Source organism: Battus philenor, unplaced genomic scaffold (genome assembly GCF_028537555.1).
Source record: "Battus philenor isolate CCGP_79_NKW_IND1 unplaced genomic scaffold, ilBatPhil1.0.hap1 SCAF_29, whole genome shotgun sequence".
Classification (NCBI taxonomy): domain Eukaryota; kingdom Metazoa; phylum Arthropoda; class Insecta; order Lepidoptera; family Papilionidae; genus Battus; species Battus philenor.
In genome coordinates this window covers 3,996,873-4,011,200 of record NW_027181692.1, presented here as the reverse complement: position 1 = coordinate 4,011,200, position 14,328 = coordinate 3,996,873, and the positions used below count along the sequence as shown (strand labels likewise).

The window sequence follows — 14,328 nt, the reverse complement described above, 5'->3', positions numbered from 1 at the left end:
GTATTTCTCTCTTTCAATCGAAAATCGACATATTTGTTAGCCCTGAAAAGGGCTTTTTAGGGATGCGGTCGCTAGAGCGGACGCATGCATGTCATACGCGGCGAACGGAGACACACACACACTTTGTCTTTTGTGCTTGCGTTGTGTAATCACCGTTAACGCGCGCGCTATGCCTCACGCGAGTAACGCTTAAGCTTTTCATCCTCTGCTCCCCGCGAAAGATCCTTCCGCCGACCGTCCTCCACTGGTACGCTGGCGCGCTCGCATATTCGCGAACGAACCGCGTGCCGTATCATCATCACCACCGCCAACACTGCATTGCGCGCGCATAGGAATGATATGTAATGACGACGAAGCGATGGCAATTAGGTGGCGGCGGCGGCGGCGGCTCGGGCGGTTTCGGACTTATCGCGTGTCTATGTCCTCCTCTCTTTACTTCTTAGCGGCGGAAGCCTTCTTGGAGGCCGCAGCGGTCGTTTTGGATTTCGGTGCTGCGGCTTTCTTCGGTTTTGGTGCTTTGGGCTTCTTTGTTGGCGGTTTAGCGCTCTTCTTAGCTTTAGGTGCGGCGGCGTTCTTTGCCTTCGAAGCGGCTCCGCCCTGCGAACCGGCGGCGGCAGACTTCCTCGCGGCCGCGGGTTTCTTTTTAGCTGCAGCGGCCGCTTTCTTCTCCTCGGCGGTCGAGGCGGCGGCGGCTGCGGCGGATTGCTTCGCCTTGGAAGGAGACGCTGCTGCGGCTGCCTTCTTTCCTCCTTTAGCGGCGGCAGCGGGAGCTGCGCCTCTCTTCTTCTTAGCTTTCGCTGCTGCCGATCCGGCAGAAGAATCGCCTCCTCCTCTCTTACCGCCGGCGTCCTCGGAGACAGCACCGCCGCCGCGAGCACTCTTGCCCGTCGCGGGTTTCTTGGAGGCGGACGCGGATTTGGATTCCAATTTGAACGAGCCGGACGCTCCTTTGCCTTTCGTCTGAATCAGAGCACCGGACTCTACGGCGCTCTTCAGATACTTCCTGATGAACGGTGCTAGTTTTTCGGCATCGACTTCGTATTGTGCCGCGATGTATTTCTTTATCGCCTGCAGGGAGGATCCGCTTCGCTCCTTCAGTTCCTTGATCGCGCTGGTGACCATCTCGGAAGTTCTCGGATGAGTGGGCTTCGCCTTCGGTTTCTTCGCAGGAGTTGCGGGTGCCGGTGCGTCGGATGCTACAGCTGTGTCGGCCATCTTGCACAATCAATTCTTGTGAATGCGTACGGTCGTGTTAGAGAATATTTTATATATAAAAAAAAAAAACTCAAGTTCTTTTATACAACTTTGTAAATATATTACGTATCAAACTCGATATAACACTAGGCGAGTGGTATTAGAGTACAGCCGTAAGTAGTTGTATTATATTAGGTCGAGATGGCGCCACCAAGAAATGCTCCGCATCATTACCTTAAGGAGAGCCGCGGTGCCGAGAGACGTTTTCTCGTACGATCGGTTATAACTTTTCACTAGATCGTTCCGAATTAAATTAAATTTTCAACACTTCCCTCGCACGCGTATTCCTTAACGATGTCCGCGTGGTAAATATTTGAGATCGTTCACTCGGTAAACTAACTCTAGTGCGAATCGAGCGCGCGGGCGACCGGTGAACGGGGTTTATTTTGTTCGGTGTATTCGGAGCGTGCGGAGAGTCGCGTTTAAAATTGTATTATCTCCACGTAATCGAACTCTCGATAAAGTTTCGCGCGGTCCATCGAGAGTCAGTATCCAGAGGACGGACAGGAATCGAAGGTCACCCCGGTAATGCATTATTCTATGCACAACGACCGATTAAACTTCGAAGGTCGTAAAACACGAACCTCTCTCGACTCTCGCGGACCGAAGCCGCCGAGCTGCCGGTGCGACCTTTGAAAATTATTTATGAACCGAAAAATATAACAATAATCGTACTCTCGTAAGTATCTTTATAGAGAACGACCGCCCTGCGGTTGCGAAACGTTAGAATACACCCGCGCGTAAACACTGCGTCCCCGTCCACCTTCCGCGCGGAATCGAGCCAAGCGCCGCACGCGGCTCGTCTTAAGCGAGCGAAATATCCTCGCATTTTCCCTAACTTTATCTTATTATTCATATTAGATTTTAGTATCTACGTATATCTATATATTAGGTTATTATACTTTATACCCGTATTTAAAACCATCGAACACGACACCTTCATAGCGGTGTCCGTGTATGATGTGTGTGATATACGTCGTCCTCACCTATTTATCGCATCGATCGTCGTCAGTAGTAGTAGTAGTAGTAGTAGTAGTAGTACCTAACCGATTGATTAACTAACTAAGCATTCGACAGATACGAAAAGGGCAGAACCGACCGACCGACGATATGAAGAAATAATCTAGTCTAATATCATCATAATAGACTCACGCGATTTTCAACGAAAGTAACGGATGTTGTACATTTATTTTTACTTTATATACTATTGTAAACTGTATGTGAAAAACTCCACTGGGTGTGTGTCTCAGATGAAGCCAGCGGAAGGTAATAACTAATTTATTGTATCGGATATCGGCCAACCAACGAACCACCGTAAACAACATACGCGTCTGTCTTTACGAGCTCGTGATGATGATGATGATAGTGGTGGTGGTGGTGTGTGTGTATGTGTGCAGTCATAGTAAATAAGAATGTTATGACCGTTCATCTATCGCCAAGAAACTTTTTTTTCTCTCTCACTCGGCTGAGTGCTTCATATATTGATTTTGATTGATATACGGCCCTGAAAAGGGCCTTTTAAATAAACGACGCGGTGGTCGCTTATGATGATGATATTAATAATAATAATAATAACATTGCTGATGGCGATGGTGTTGGTATCTAACCGCCGAAACCGTATAGGGTACGGCCCTGACGTTTAAGTGCGTACACGACGTCCATGGCGGTGACGGTCTTCCTCTTCGCGTGTTCGGTGTAGGTAACGGCGTCGCGGATCACGTTCTCGAGGAACACCTTCAGCACCCCTCGGGTCTCTTCGTAAATTAGACCGGAGATACGTTTCACTCCACCCCTGCGAGCGAGACGACGGATCGCGGGCTTGGTGATACCTTGGATGTTATCACGGAGAACCTTCCTGTGCCGCTTCGCACCACCCTTTCCCAGACCTTTTCCTCCCTTGCCACGGCCGGTCATTGTGTCGTCGTCGTGTCGTCAAAATAAATTCTTCTTTGCGCAACGTGCGAACGTCTTCGTGTAGAAATATGATCTGATGCCGCCGCTTAAAACGACGGTCCCTTTATACTATTTATACCGGTTGAAAGTGGAGGGGATTGCGGGGAGAGGGGAAAGGGGGCTTAGCGTTGCGCGCTGCTTTGCCATCAGAACAGAAGCATATTCAATCAATTAAAATGACAATTCATATAATAATAAACAAAAGAGAAGGAGCAACCTTTCGGTCGAATTAAAATAATATATTCTGTGTTATAATAAATAATACGAGAATTAAAATGAAAATAAGTGTTCCTTATTGCAGAGGTTAAAATTGTCCAAAAGTCCATTATTTTCTCATTCAACGAACGTACTACCACCCACCCATGCACTCTTGCGGTCGCTCCAATAGACATTTACATTAATAATACGTCAATCGATCGTTTTGTTGATGATTAACCCATCATCATTGTTATTGGGTGCGTGTTACTATAATAGTAGTAATGGTAGGTGCTGCTGGTAGGTGTAGTGATCTAGTTAATGAATGGTATGGTTTAGTTGGTTCGTTAGTTTGTTTTGGTAGTGTGTGTGTGTGTGTGTGTGTGTGTGTGTGTGTGTGTTTTTAACGTTCTCAATTATTCGATAGAAACGGGGGTCATTATTATTATTATTCGGAAATATGTGCGGCCCTTAAAAGGGCCTTTTTATTGAATTTTTATGTCTTAATAATAAACATGGTTATCATTAAGACGACCGACACACACTACTTCTTATGCGCGTTCACCGCGAATTCTACGAGCCAGCTGTATGTCTTTCGGCATAATGGTGACTCTCTTCGCGTGAATCGCGCAAAGATTCGTGTCTTCGAAGAGACCTACCAGGTAGGCTTCGCTCGCCTCCTGGAGTGCCATAACCGCGGAACTCTGGAAGCGCAGATCGGTCTTGAAGTCCTGGGCGATTTCTCGCACTAGACGTTGAAATGGCAATTTGCGAATGAGGAGTTCCGTGCTCTTCTGGTAACGACGGATCTCACGAAGGGCGACAGTTCCGGGCCTATAGCGATGAGGTTTCTTAACGCCGCCGGTGGCCGGAGCGCTCTTACGCGCCGCCTTCGTGGCTAACTGTTTCCGCGGAGCCTTACCGCCGGTGGACTTGCGAGCGGTCTGCTTGGTACGCGCCATCACGACTGCTTTATATTCTTTACTTCGTTATTCGGTAAAATAAAAAGTGCACTACGTTTGTGGCGTCGACAACACCGATCGATACGAGTTCCGAAACCGAAATGCGTATCTGAATTTTTCGTGACCGCCTTTTATACTGGTTTACGAGTTGGCTATTTATGTACTCTCTTTCTCTGTCACTCGACTCTATCTGTTTCATTCGGCTCCGTCTCTCGACATGATTCGCCCCCCCCCCCCCCCCCTCCACCAACAACAGCTTACTGACGGTTGTCTAATTACTATGTCGATTTAATTTCGTAATAAGCAAGCAAAATCTTTTAATAATAAAACATGCAGGGATAGAACGTAACTAACTCCTTCCCGTTCATCAAAATCACACACCTACTAATTATTTAAAGTATATACTATTGTAATATATATATATTAAATACGATCACGATAATAGCACGATCTGCGAGTGAAATAGTTATTTATATATATATATATATATATATATATATATGTGTGTGTGTTTATATATATATATATATATATATACACATATATATAGAAAGAATGAATTGTCGAACCTTGTAATTTATTTTATTTAATTATAATCGTGTTCAGGTATAAGCATTGCCCACCGATTTTCGAAACCATATTATATATATATTCATTCTGTCAGAGTACTCTTATTATAGAAACATTGTATCAGTATTGATAATAGAATCGTTTTATGGCCCTGAAAAGGGCCTTTGAAATTAATAAACATTTATATCTCACGGATATATGTCACGCAGCAAGCTACGGCGTTCGGTGTGGCGGCGGTGTTGCGATTGGTGGGTAGGTAGGTGGTAGGTTGGTTGGTCGGTCGGTTATCCCCTTCTTTATCGAAAGACAGAGAGAGATACGAGAAAATTAGAACCGCAATCACGATCACACGTAGCCCCCGTCACAACCACTTCCTCCGCCTCTTCACTTGGAGCTAGTGTACTTCGTGACGGCTTTAGTGCCTTCACTGACCGCGTGCTTCGCCAACTCGCCGGGAAGCAACAATCTGACGGAGGTCTGGACCTCCCTCGAGGTGATAGTCGAACGTTTGTTGTAGTGCGCGAGACGGGAAGCTTCGGCGGCGATGCGTTCGAAGATGTCGTTCACGAAAGAGTTCATAATTGACATCGCCTTGCTTGAGATTCCGGTGTCGGGATGAACCTGCTTGAGCACCTTGTAGATGTAGATAGCGTAACTCTCCTTCCTCTTATGCTTCTTCTTCTTTTTATCAGACTTTGAAATATTCTTCTGGGCCTTGCCAGACTTCTTGGCTGCCTTACCGCTCGTCTTGGGAGGCATGTTTGCAACAACACTAGCGTAGTATAGTACAGTAGTAGTCGGTAGTATGTAACCGTTTGGAACAAAAACCGTCAGAATTTTTTTCTTGGTCAACTGTTCGGTACGTGAACTAGCGAGGGTCTTAAAGAGCGAAACGCGTATGCTCGAGTTATAAACAATGGAGGGGCGGAAGGCGGGGTGGGGGAGGGGATTGGCTTGCTTGTTGGTTAGATGTGTTCCTAGAGTAAGTATGTAGTTTTTGTGTTGTGTATGTTTGTTCATGTATTAGCATCTGTACCGCATAGAAATTCTTTTATACTTCCCGATAAAGATCCCGCCGGCGGTCACAGGTTTTATTTCATTGTTCATCGATTTATATATATACATATATATGTATATATATGTATACATACATAAATGTTCCAGTTTTCAAAGTGAAATATATTGATGGTTTATTGCTTTTAAGTGGTACTACTATATACTATACACCATGTGAAGTTTGTATTACTCCATTCATACAATTTTTTTTAAATCATATATATATATATATATATATATATATATATAAACACACCGGTATTCGGCAGGCGAGAAGACTCGTACGGGCAAACAGTTGACGCTCTCTTATATAAAATAGAGACTGTATTACACACATTTGAATACGTATAGAAAATATTTGCGGCCCTGAAAAGGGCCTTTTAATTATTAATTAATCTCTCTCCACACATCATGTCCGTCGCGTGCGATGACGGAGAATCGATATGTGTATGTCTATTGGGATGATGACGACCACGACGATCATGATGATGATGATGATGAAGAAGAAGAAAATTTAAGCCTTCTTCTCTGTCTTCTTGGGCAGAAGAACGGCCTGAATATTAGGCAGTACACCGCCCTGCGCGATGGTCACTCCGGATAGAAGTTTGTTCAACTCCTCGTCGTTTCTGATGGCCAGCTGAAGATGCCTCGGAATTATTCTGGTCTTCTTGTTGTCGCGGGCCGCGTTACCGGCCAACTCGAGAACTTCAGCGGCTAGATACTCCATGACGGCCGCGAGGTAAACCGGAGCGCCCGCACCGACTCTCTCCGCGTAGTTACCCTTACGCAGCAACCTATGTATACGCCCGACCGGGAATTGAAGTCCTGCACGGTTGGAACGTGACTTCGCCTTCCCCTTTACTTTGCCTCCTTTTCCGCGTCCTGACATCTTGTATGTAGTAGTGGTTGTGTTAACAAATTAATATAACACGTCGCGTAAGTTATATATATATGTATATATATATAAAATAACAAAGATCAGAAGTGATCACTAAAAAATTGAATTTCGGTCATTCGATGTTATACGGTTCGTACGGTACGTCAGTTAGTGGGGTAGACAACGAGCGAACGTCAGTCAAAGGTGTGCGCGTTTTTGTTGTAGTATGCGAGGTTCCGTTTGACTCTCTATCCTTTCATTCGGGGTGCATCAGCTACCGCACTCACCGACGATGTAAACCTATTTTGTTCATTTAAATATGAAAACAATAATAACGTAATGTTGTATGCCAATCAGTTATAGGGTTTGTCTTGAAACCATAAGATCCACGTTATTTAGGTTACGGTGTTCAGTTGTTGATGTTTGTGTAATTTTTTTTTTTTTTTTTTTTTTTTTTATATAAATACACATTATCATTAATTACTACTTGAAGCATTGTATATATATCATCATCTTATAGTTTAAGTTAGACTTTGACGTTCACTATCGATAAAGAAACGTATTTCTCTCTTTCAATCGAAAATCGACATATTTGTTAGCCCTGAAAAGGGCTTTTTAGGGATGCGGTCGCTAGAGCGGACGCATGCATGTCATACGCGGCGAACGGAGACACACACACACTTTGTCTTTTGTGCTTGCGTTGTGTAATCACCGTTAACGCGCGCGCTATGCCTCACGCGAGTAACGCTTAAGCTTTTCATCCTCTGCTCCCCGCGAAAGATCCTTCCGCCGACCGTCCTCCACTGGTACGCTGGCGCGCTCGCATATTCGCGAACGAACCGCGTGCCGTATCATCATCACCACCGCCAACACTGCATTGCGCGCGCATAGGAATGATATGTAATGACGACGAAGCGATGGCAATTAGGTGGCGGCGGCGGCGGCGGCTCGGGCGGTTTCGGACTTATCGCGTGTCTATGTCCTCCTCTCTTTACTTCTTAGCGGCGGAAGCCTTCTTGGAGGCCGCAGCGGTCGTTTTGGATTTCGGTGCTGCGGCTTTCTTCGGTTTTGGTGCTTTGGGCTTCTTTGTTGGCGGTTTAGCGCTCTTCTTAGCTTTAGGTGCGGCGGCGTTCTTTGCCTTCGAAGCGGCTCCGCCCTGCGAACCGGCGGCGGCAGACTTCCTCGCGGCCGCGGGTTTCTTTTTAGCTGCAGCGGCCGCTTTCTTCTCCTCGGCGGTCGAGGCGGCGGCGGCTGCGGCGGATTGCTTCGCCTTGGAAGGAGACGCTGCTGCGGCTGCCTTCTTTCCTCCTTTAGCGGCGGCAGCGGGAGCTGCGCCTCTCTTCTTCTTAGCTTTCGCTGCTGCCGATCCGGCAGAAGAATCGCCTCCTCCTCTCTTACCGCCGGCGTCCTCGGAGACAGCACCGCCGCCGCGAGCACTCTTGCCCGTCGCGGGTTTCTTGGAGGCGGACGCGGATTTGGATTCCAATTTGAACGAGCCGGACGCTCCTTTGCCTTTCGTCTGAATCAGAGCACCGGACTCTACGGCGCTCTTCAGATACTTCCTGATGAACGGTGCTAGTTTTTCGGCATCGACTTCGTATTGTGCCGCGATGTATTTCTTTATCGCCTGCAGGGAGGATCCGCTTCGCTCCTTCAGTTCCTTGATCGCGCTGGTGACCATCTCGGAAGTTCTCGGATGAGTGGGCTTCGCCTTCGGTTTCTTCGCAGGAGTTGCGGGTGCCGGTGCGTCGGATGCTACAGCTGTGTCGGCCATCTTGCACAATCAATTCTTGTGAATGCGTACGGTCGTGTTAGAGAATATTTTATATATAAAAAAAAAAAACTCAAGTTCTTTTATACAACTTTGTAAATATATTACGTATCAAACTCGATATAACACTAGGCGAGTGGTATTAGAGTACAGCCGTAAGTAGTTGTATTATATTAGGTCGAGATGGCGCCACCAAGAAATGCTCCGCATCATTACCTTAAGGAGAGCCGCGGTGCCGAGAGACGTTTTCTCGTACGATCGGTTATAACTTTTCACTAGATCGTTCCGAATTAAATTAAATTTTCAACACTTCCCTCGCACGCGTATTCCTTAACGATGTCCGCGTGGTAAATATTTGAGATCGTTCACTCGGTAAACTAACTCTAGTGCGAATCGAGCGCGCGGGCGACCGGTGAACGGGGTTTATTTTGTTCGGTGTATTCGGAGCGTGCGGAGAGTCGCGTTTAAAATTGTATTATCTCCACGTAATCGAACTCTCGATAAAGTTTCGCGCGGTCCATCGAGAGTCAGTATCCAGAGGACGGACAGGAATCGAAGGTCACCCCGGTAATGCATTATTCTATGCACAACGACCGATTAAACTTCGAAGGTCGTAAAACACGAACCTCTCTCGACTCTCGCGGACCGAAGCCGCCGAGCTGCCGGTGCGACCTTTGAAAATTATTTATGAACCGAAAAATATAACAATAATCGTACTCTCGTAAGTATCTTTATAGAGAACGACCGCCCTGCGGTTGCGAAACGTTAGAATACACCCGCGCGTAAACACTGCGTCCCCGTCCACCTTCCGCGCGGAATCGAGCCAAGCGCCGCACGCGGCTCGTCTTAAGCGAGCGAAATATCCTCGCATTTTCCCTAACTTTATCTTATTATTCATATTAGATTTTAGTATCTACGTATATCTATATATTAGGTTATTATACTTTATACCCGTATTTAAAACCATCGAACACGACACCTTCATAGCGGTGTCCGTGTATGATGTGTGTGATATACGTCGTCCTCACCTATTTATCGCATCGATCGTCGTCAGTAGTAGTAGTAGTAGTAGTAGTAGTAGTACCTAACCGATTGATTAACTAACTAAGCATTCGACAGATACGAAAAGGGCAGAACCGACCGACCGACGATATGAAGAAATAATCTAGTCTAATATCATCATAATAGACTCACGCGATTTTCAACGAAAGTAACGGATGTTGTACATTTATTTTTACTTTATATACTATTGTAAACTGTATGTGAAAAACTCCACTGGGTGTGTGTCTCAGATGAAGCCAGCGGAAGGTAATAACTAATTTATTGTATCGGATATCGGCCAACCAACGAACCACCGTAAACAACATACGCGTCTGTCTTTACGAGCTCGTGATGATGATGATGATAGTGGTGGTGGTGGTGTGTGTGTATGTGTGCAGTCATAGTAAATAAGAATGTTATGACCGTTCATCTATCGCCAAGAAACTTTTTTTTCTCTCTCACTCGGCTGAGTGCTTCATATATTGATTTTGATTGATATACGGCCCTGAAAAGGGCCTTTTAAATAAACGACGCGGTGGTCGCTTATGATGATGATATTAATAATAATAATAATAACATTGCTGATGGCGATGGTGTTGGTATCTAACCGCCGAAACCGTATAGGGTACGGCCCTGACGTTTAAGTGCGTACACGACGTCCATGGCGGTGACGGTCTTCCTCTTCGCGTGTTCGGTGTAGGTAACGGCGTCGCGGATCACGTTCTCGAGGAACACCTTCAGCACCCCTCGGGTCTCTTCGTAAATTAGACCGGAGATACGTTTCACTCCACCCCTGCGAGCGAGACGACGGATCGCGGGCTTGGTGATACCTTGGATGTTATCACGGAGAACCTTCCTGTGCCGCTTCGCACCACCCTTTCCCAGACCTTTTCCTCCCTTGCCACGGCCGGTCATTGTGTCGTCGTCGTGTCGTCAAAATAAATTCTTCTTTGCGCAACGTGCGAACGTCTTCGTGTAGAAATATGATCTGATGCCGCCGCTTAAAACGACGGTCCCTTTATACTATTTATACCGGTTGAAAGTGGAGGGGATTGCGGGGAGAGGGGAAAGGGGGCTTAGCGTTGCGCGCTGCTTTGCCATCAGAACAGAAGCATATTCAATCAATTAAAATGACAATTCATATAATAATAAACAAAAGAGAAGGAGCAACCTTTCGGTCGAATTAAAATAATATATTCTGTGTTATAATAAATAATACGAGAATTAAAATGAAAATAAGTGTTCCTTATTGCAGAGGTTAAAATTGTCCAAAAGTCCATTATTTTCTCATTCAACGAACGTACTACCACCCACCCATGCACTCTTGCGGTCGCTCCAATAGACATTTACATTAATAATACGTCAATCGATCGTTTTGTTGATGATTAACCCATCATCATTGTTATTGGGTGCGTGTTACTATAATAGTAGTAATGGTAGGTGCTGCTGGTAGGTGTAGTGATCTAGTTAATGAATGGTATGGTTTAGTTGGTTCGTTAGTTTGTTTTGGTAGTGTGTGTGTGTGTGTGTGTGTGTGTGTGTGTGTGTGTTTTTAACGTTCTCAATTATTCGATAGAAACGGGGGTCATTATTATTATTATTCGGAAATATGTGCGGCCCTTAAAAGGGCCTTTTTATTGAATTTTTATGTCTTAATAATAAACATGGTTATCATTAAGACGACCGACACACACTACTTCTTATGCGCGTTCACCGCGAATTCTACGAGCCAGCTGTATGTCTTTCGGCATAATGGTGACTCTCTTCGCGTGAATCGCGCAAAGATTCGTGTCTTCGAAGAGACCTACCAGGTAGGCTTCGCTCGCCTCCTGGAGTGCCATAACCGCGGAACTCTGGAAGCGCAGATCGGTCTTGAAGTCCTGGGCGATTTCTCGCACTAGACGTTGAAATGGCAATTTGCGAATGAGGAGTTCCGTGCTCTTCTGGTAACGACGGATCTCACGAAGGGCGACAGTTCCGGGCCTATAGCGATGAGGTTTCTTAACGCCGCCGGTGGCCGGAGCGCTCTTACGCGCCGCCTTCGTGGCTAACTGTTTCCGCGGAGCCTTACCGCCGGTGGACTTGCGAGCGGTCTGCTTGGTACGCGCCATCACGACTGCTTTATATTCTTTACTTCGTTATTCGGTAAAATAAAAAGTGCACTACGTTTGTGGCGTCGACAACACCGATCGATACGAGTTCCGAAACCGAAATGCGTATCTGAGGCTATATTCGAAAGTGGATGGGTGCTGTTAGCCGTTTTGGCTTTTACAGCTTCATCGGACTCAGGGCTCGCGGATCCGAAATCCGCGAGCTAATAAACTAAAAAAAATCTACGTCAGATGCTTCACCTGACGTATTGTATTCGCTAATTGTTACTTAGTCGGTTTTCGGAGCATTAATAGGGGGATCGGTTTTTTAGTGCGCGCGCTTGTCATGCGCTTGGCACTGATCATAGGGATGCCTTGCTTTGCAAGGTCATCCAATACGGCATCGGTGGAAACTTCCACCGGGTTGCCCCGAACAACTACTCGGAGGATACGTTCCTCCGGGAGGGCGAACGTGTGGAACGAGAGTCCCACAGTTCTGAGGTGCTTGGTTAGCACCCTGAAGTCATCCACCGATGAGAGGTGAATGCGAATACCTTGAGCGGTATTCTGTGCTTTCGGGCACGTGATGTTGTGGCTATCTAGCCACGATGAAAGGTTAGTCCAGGCACTTTTGTCCTGGAGGACGATGGGGGGGGGGCTTCACCGATGTGTTATTCTCGGTGGTGTTTTTTGAAGGTACGCGGGGTGAAGGGCGTCCCGATATCTTCTTCTTGGCAGGTGGTGTTGGTGAGGGGGGTGAGTCATCCCCCGATGATGCTGAGTCATTTATCGTTTCGGAGAGGCGCTGGGACCTCTTCCTTTTACCTTTTACTAAGGTGAAGCCGTCCGTGGAGTTGTCACACTCCATGTCGGCTTCAGAATCTGAAGATGCGCGCGAACCGTCGCTAGGGACGAGGGTGGGGCACGGGGAGGGGGGGAGGGATGCGTCGTGGCTGTTGGGTTGATCAGGGGAGGCCGGGGAGTCCGTTGAAAATTTTTCAACCGTGGCAATGTGAGCAGCCCATAGCTCTGGGTGCTTTTTTGCAAATTCCGCAAGTTGATGCAGCGACATTGTTGAGTGATGATTAGTGTGGACTGCTGGGTGATGAGTGATTTGACAGCTACAATGACTCCCTGCCCGGCGGCAGGGAGTTGGGGGGGGCTTTGTGGAGTCTGCAGGAGTGCAGAGAGTCGTCTCCGGTACAAAAGTGACCGTAATAAATACGGCACTAGAGTGCCGGACGACGGCGTGCGGACGGGGGTTATCCCCCCTGCCGGGTGTTAAAATGTGTAGTAAACTTACACTGTCACTTTGTAATAGAAATAAGAAATTCTAATATGTAAAGATAATATCGCGGCCTAACTATGTTAAGACGCTCAATATCAGACCTGGATACTAGTGACATTAAAACACTAATAAGTCGCGGGGGCCGAGCACGTCAGCCGAACCGAGCGCAACGCGGGGACCCGCAGCTAGGCGGGCGCGCGGCGAAGCGCGGCGGTACGGCAGCAGCGCGCGACGCGGCGGGCGGGGCGCGATGCGACGGGCGACGCGCAAACTTAATTCGGCGGGAGGCACTATCGCGGTCAAGAACGGCTCTCGACGCGATCGCACGCTCCGTACGCGCCCTACGCGACCAGTGCTGCCCGCTCGAGTCCGACCCGGAAAACACACCGTCCGCTCTTCCATCGCTCGACAAGTAGTGCAACGAGTCGACCGCGATAGTGCCGCCCGCCAAAATTAGTTCGCGCGTCGCCCGCCGCGCCGCTGCCCTACTGCAGCGCGCCCGCTTAGCTGCGGGTCCCCGCGTTGCGCTCGGTTCGGCTGACGTGCTCGGCCCCCGCGCGATACTAGTGTCACTAGGTTATAGGTCTGATAGAGAACGTCTTATCATAGATAGGACGCTCAATTAATTCTTAACTAGATAGAATAACTGTTTCTATTTTTAAAAGTGACAGTGAAAGTTTTTCAAAACACATTAACACCCGGCAAGGCGGTATAACCCCCTGCCGCGCGCCGCTGTCCGGCACATAAGGTGCCCGTTTTATAACGGTCACTTTCTGTAACCGGCAGCGACGTACTGCACACCTGCACTCACCCACAAAGCCCGCCTAGCTCCCTGCCATCGGGCAGGGAGACAACGTGTAACCAGAGTACGTAAGTACACACTTTTTATACAAATCAAACACTCCTCATTAGCAACATGTCTTTTCAGCAACTAACTGACTTTGCCAAACGTCACACCGACTTGTGGGCAGCCCACATCGCTGCCAACAAGTATGACACCGATTCGCCGGCCTCTCCGGACGTACACGTACCTTACACTGACGCAAACCCTGCGTCCATCCCTTCCTCCCCGTGACCCACTCTCGTCCCTTGTGACGGCTCTCGCACGGGCTCCGATTCAGAAGCCGACATGGAGTACGAAAACTCCACTGAAGGCTTCACCCTAATAAAGGGTAAAAGAAAGAGGACTCAGCGCCTCTTTAAAAAAGACGCTGACTCGGCCTCATCGGTGGAAAACTCACCCCCATCACCGTCGCCGCCTGCAAAGATGA

General features: G+C 47.5%; 8 protein-coding genes across 8 annotated transcripts; all 8 read right to left on the bottom strand.

Annotated features, from left to right (window-relative positions):
- Positions 1-32: 32 nt before the first annotated feature.
- On the bottom strand, positions 33-2,659 carry LOC137926377 (histone H1-like). Its single transcript, XM_068769979.1, has one exon. The coding sequence runs from the start codon at positions 1,213-1,215 to the stop codon at positions 433-435; it is 783 nt and encodes a 260-aa protein (XP_068626080.1). The 5' UTR covers positions 1,216-2,659; the 3' UTR covers positions 33-432.
- An 86-nt stretch (positions 2,660-2,745) lies between these two features.
- Positions 2,746-3,273, bottom strand: LOC137926379 (histone H4). Its single transcript, XM_068769981.1, has one exon. The coding sequence runs from the start codon at positions 3,166-3,168 to the stop codon at positions 2,857-2,859; it is 312 nt and encodes a 103-aa protein (XP_068626082.1). The 5' UTR covers positions 3,169-3,273; the 3' UTR covers positions 2,746-2,856.
- Positions 3,274-3,785: 512 nt separating this feature from the next.
- On the bottom strand, positions 3,786-4,592 carry LOC137926378 (histone H3). Its single transcript, XM_068769980.1, has one exon. It carries the CDS (start codon positions 4,362-4,364, stop codon positions 3,954-3,956), a length of 411 nt encoding a protein of 136 aa, XP_068626081.1. The 5' UTR covers positions 4,365-4,592; the 3' UTR covers positions 3,786-3,953.
- Positions 4,593-5,075: 483 nt separating this feature from the next.
- On the bottom strand, positions 5,076-5,764 carry LOC137926184 (histone H2B). The gene has a single exon (XM_068769748.1). It carries the CDS (start codon positions 5,691-5,693, stop codon positions 5,319-5,321), a length of 375 nt encoding a protein of 124 aa, XP_068625849.1. The 5' UTR covers positions 5,694-5,764; the 3' UTR covers positions 5,076-5,318.
- A 583-nt stretch (positions 5,765-6,347) lies between these two features.
- Positions 6,348-7,232, bottom strand: LOC137926186 (histone H2A). Its single transcript, XM_068769749.1, has one exon. It carries the CDS (start codon positions 6,877-6,879, stop codon positions 6,505-6,507), a length of 375 nt encoding a protein of 124 aa, XP_068625850.1. The 5' UTR covers positions 6,880-7,232; the 3' UTR covers positions 6,348-6,504.
- A 226-nt stretch (positions 7,233-7,458) lies between these two features.
- Positions 7,459-10,085, bottom strand: LOC137926385 (histone H1-like). Its single transcript, XM_068769986.1, has one exon. The coding sequence runs from the start codon at positions 8,639-8,641 to the stop codon at positions 7,859-7,861; it is 783 nt and encodes a 260-aa protein (XP_068626087.1). The 5' UTR covers positions 8,642-10,085; the 3' UTR covers positions 7,459-7,858.
- Positions 10,086-10,171: 86 nt separating this feature from the next.
- On the bottom strand, positions 10,172-10,699 carry LOC137926387 (histone H4). Its single transcript, XM_068769988.1, has one exon. The coding sequence runs from the start codon at positions 10,592-10,594 to the stop codon at positions 10,283-10,285; it is 312 nt and encodes a 103-aa protein (XP_068626089.1). The 5' UTR covers positions 10,595-10,699; the 3' UTR covers positions 10,172-10,282.
- Positions 10,700-11,211: 512 nt separating this feature from the next.
- Positions 11,212-11,880, bottom strand: LOC137926386 (histone H3). Its single transcript, XM_068769987.1, has one exon. The coding sequence runs from the start codon at positions 11,788-11,790 to the stop codon at positions 11,380-11,382; it is 411 nt and encodes a 136-aa protein (XP_068626088.1). The 5' UTR covers positions 11,791-11,880; the 3' UTR covers positions 11,212-11,379.
- Positions 11,881-14,328: the final 2,448 nt, after the last annotated feature.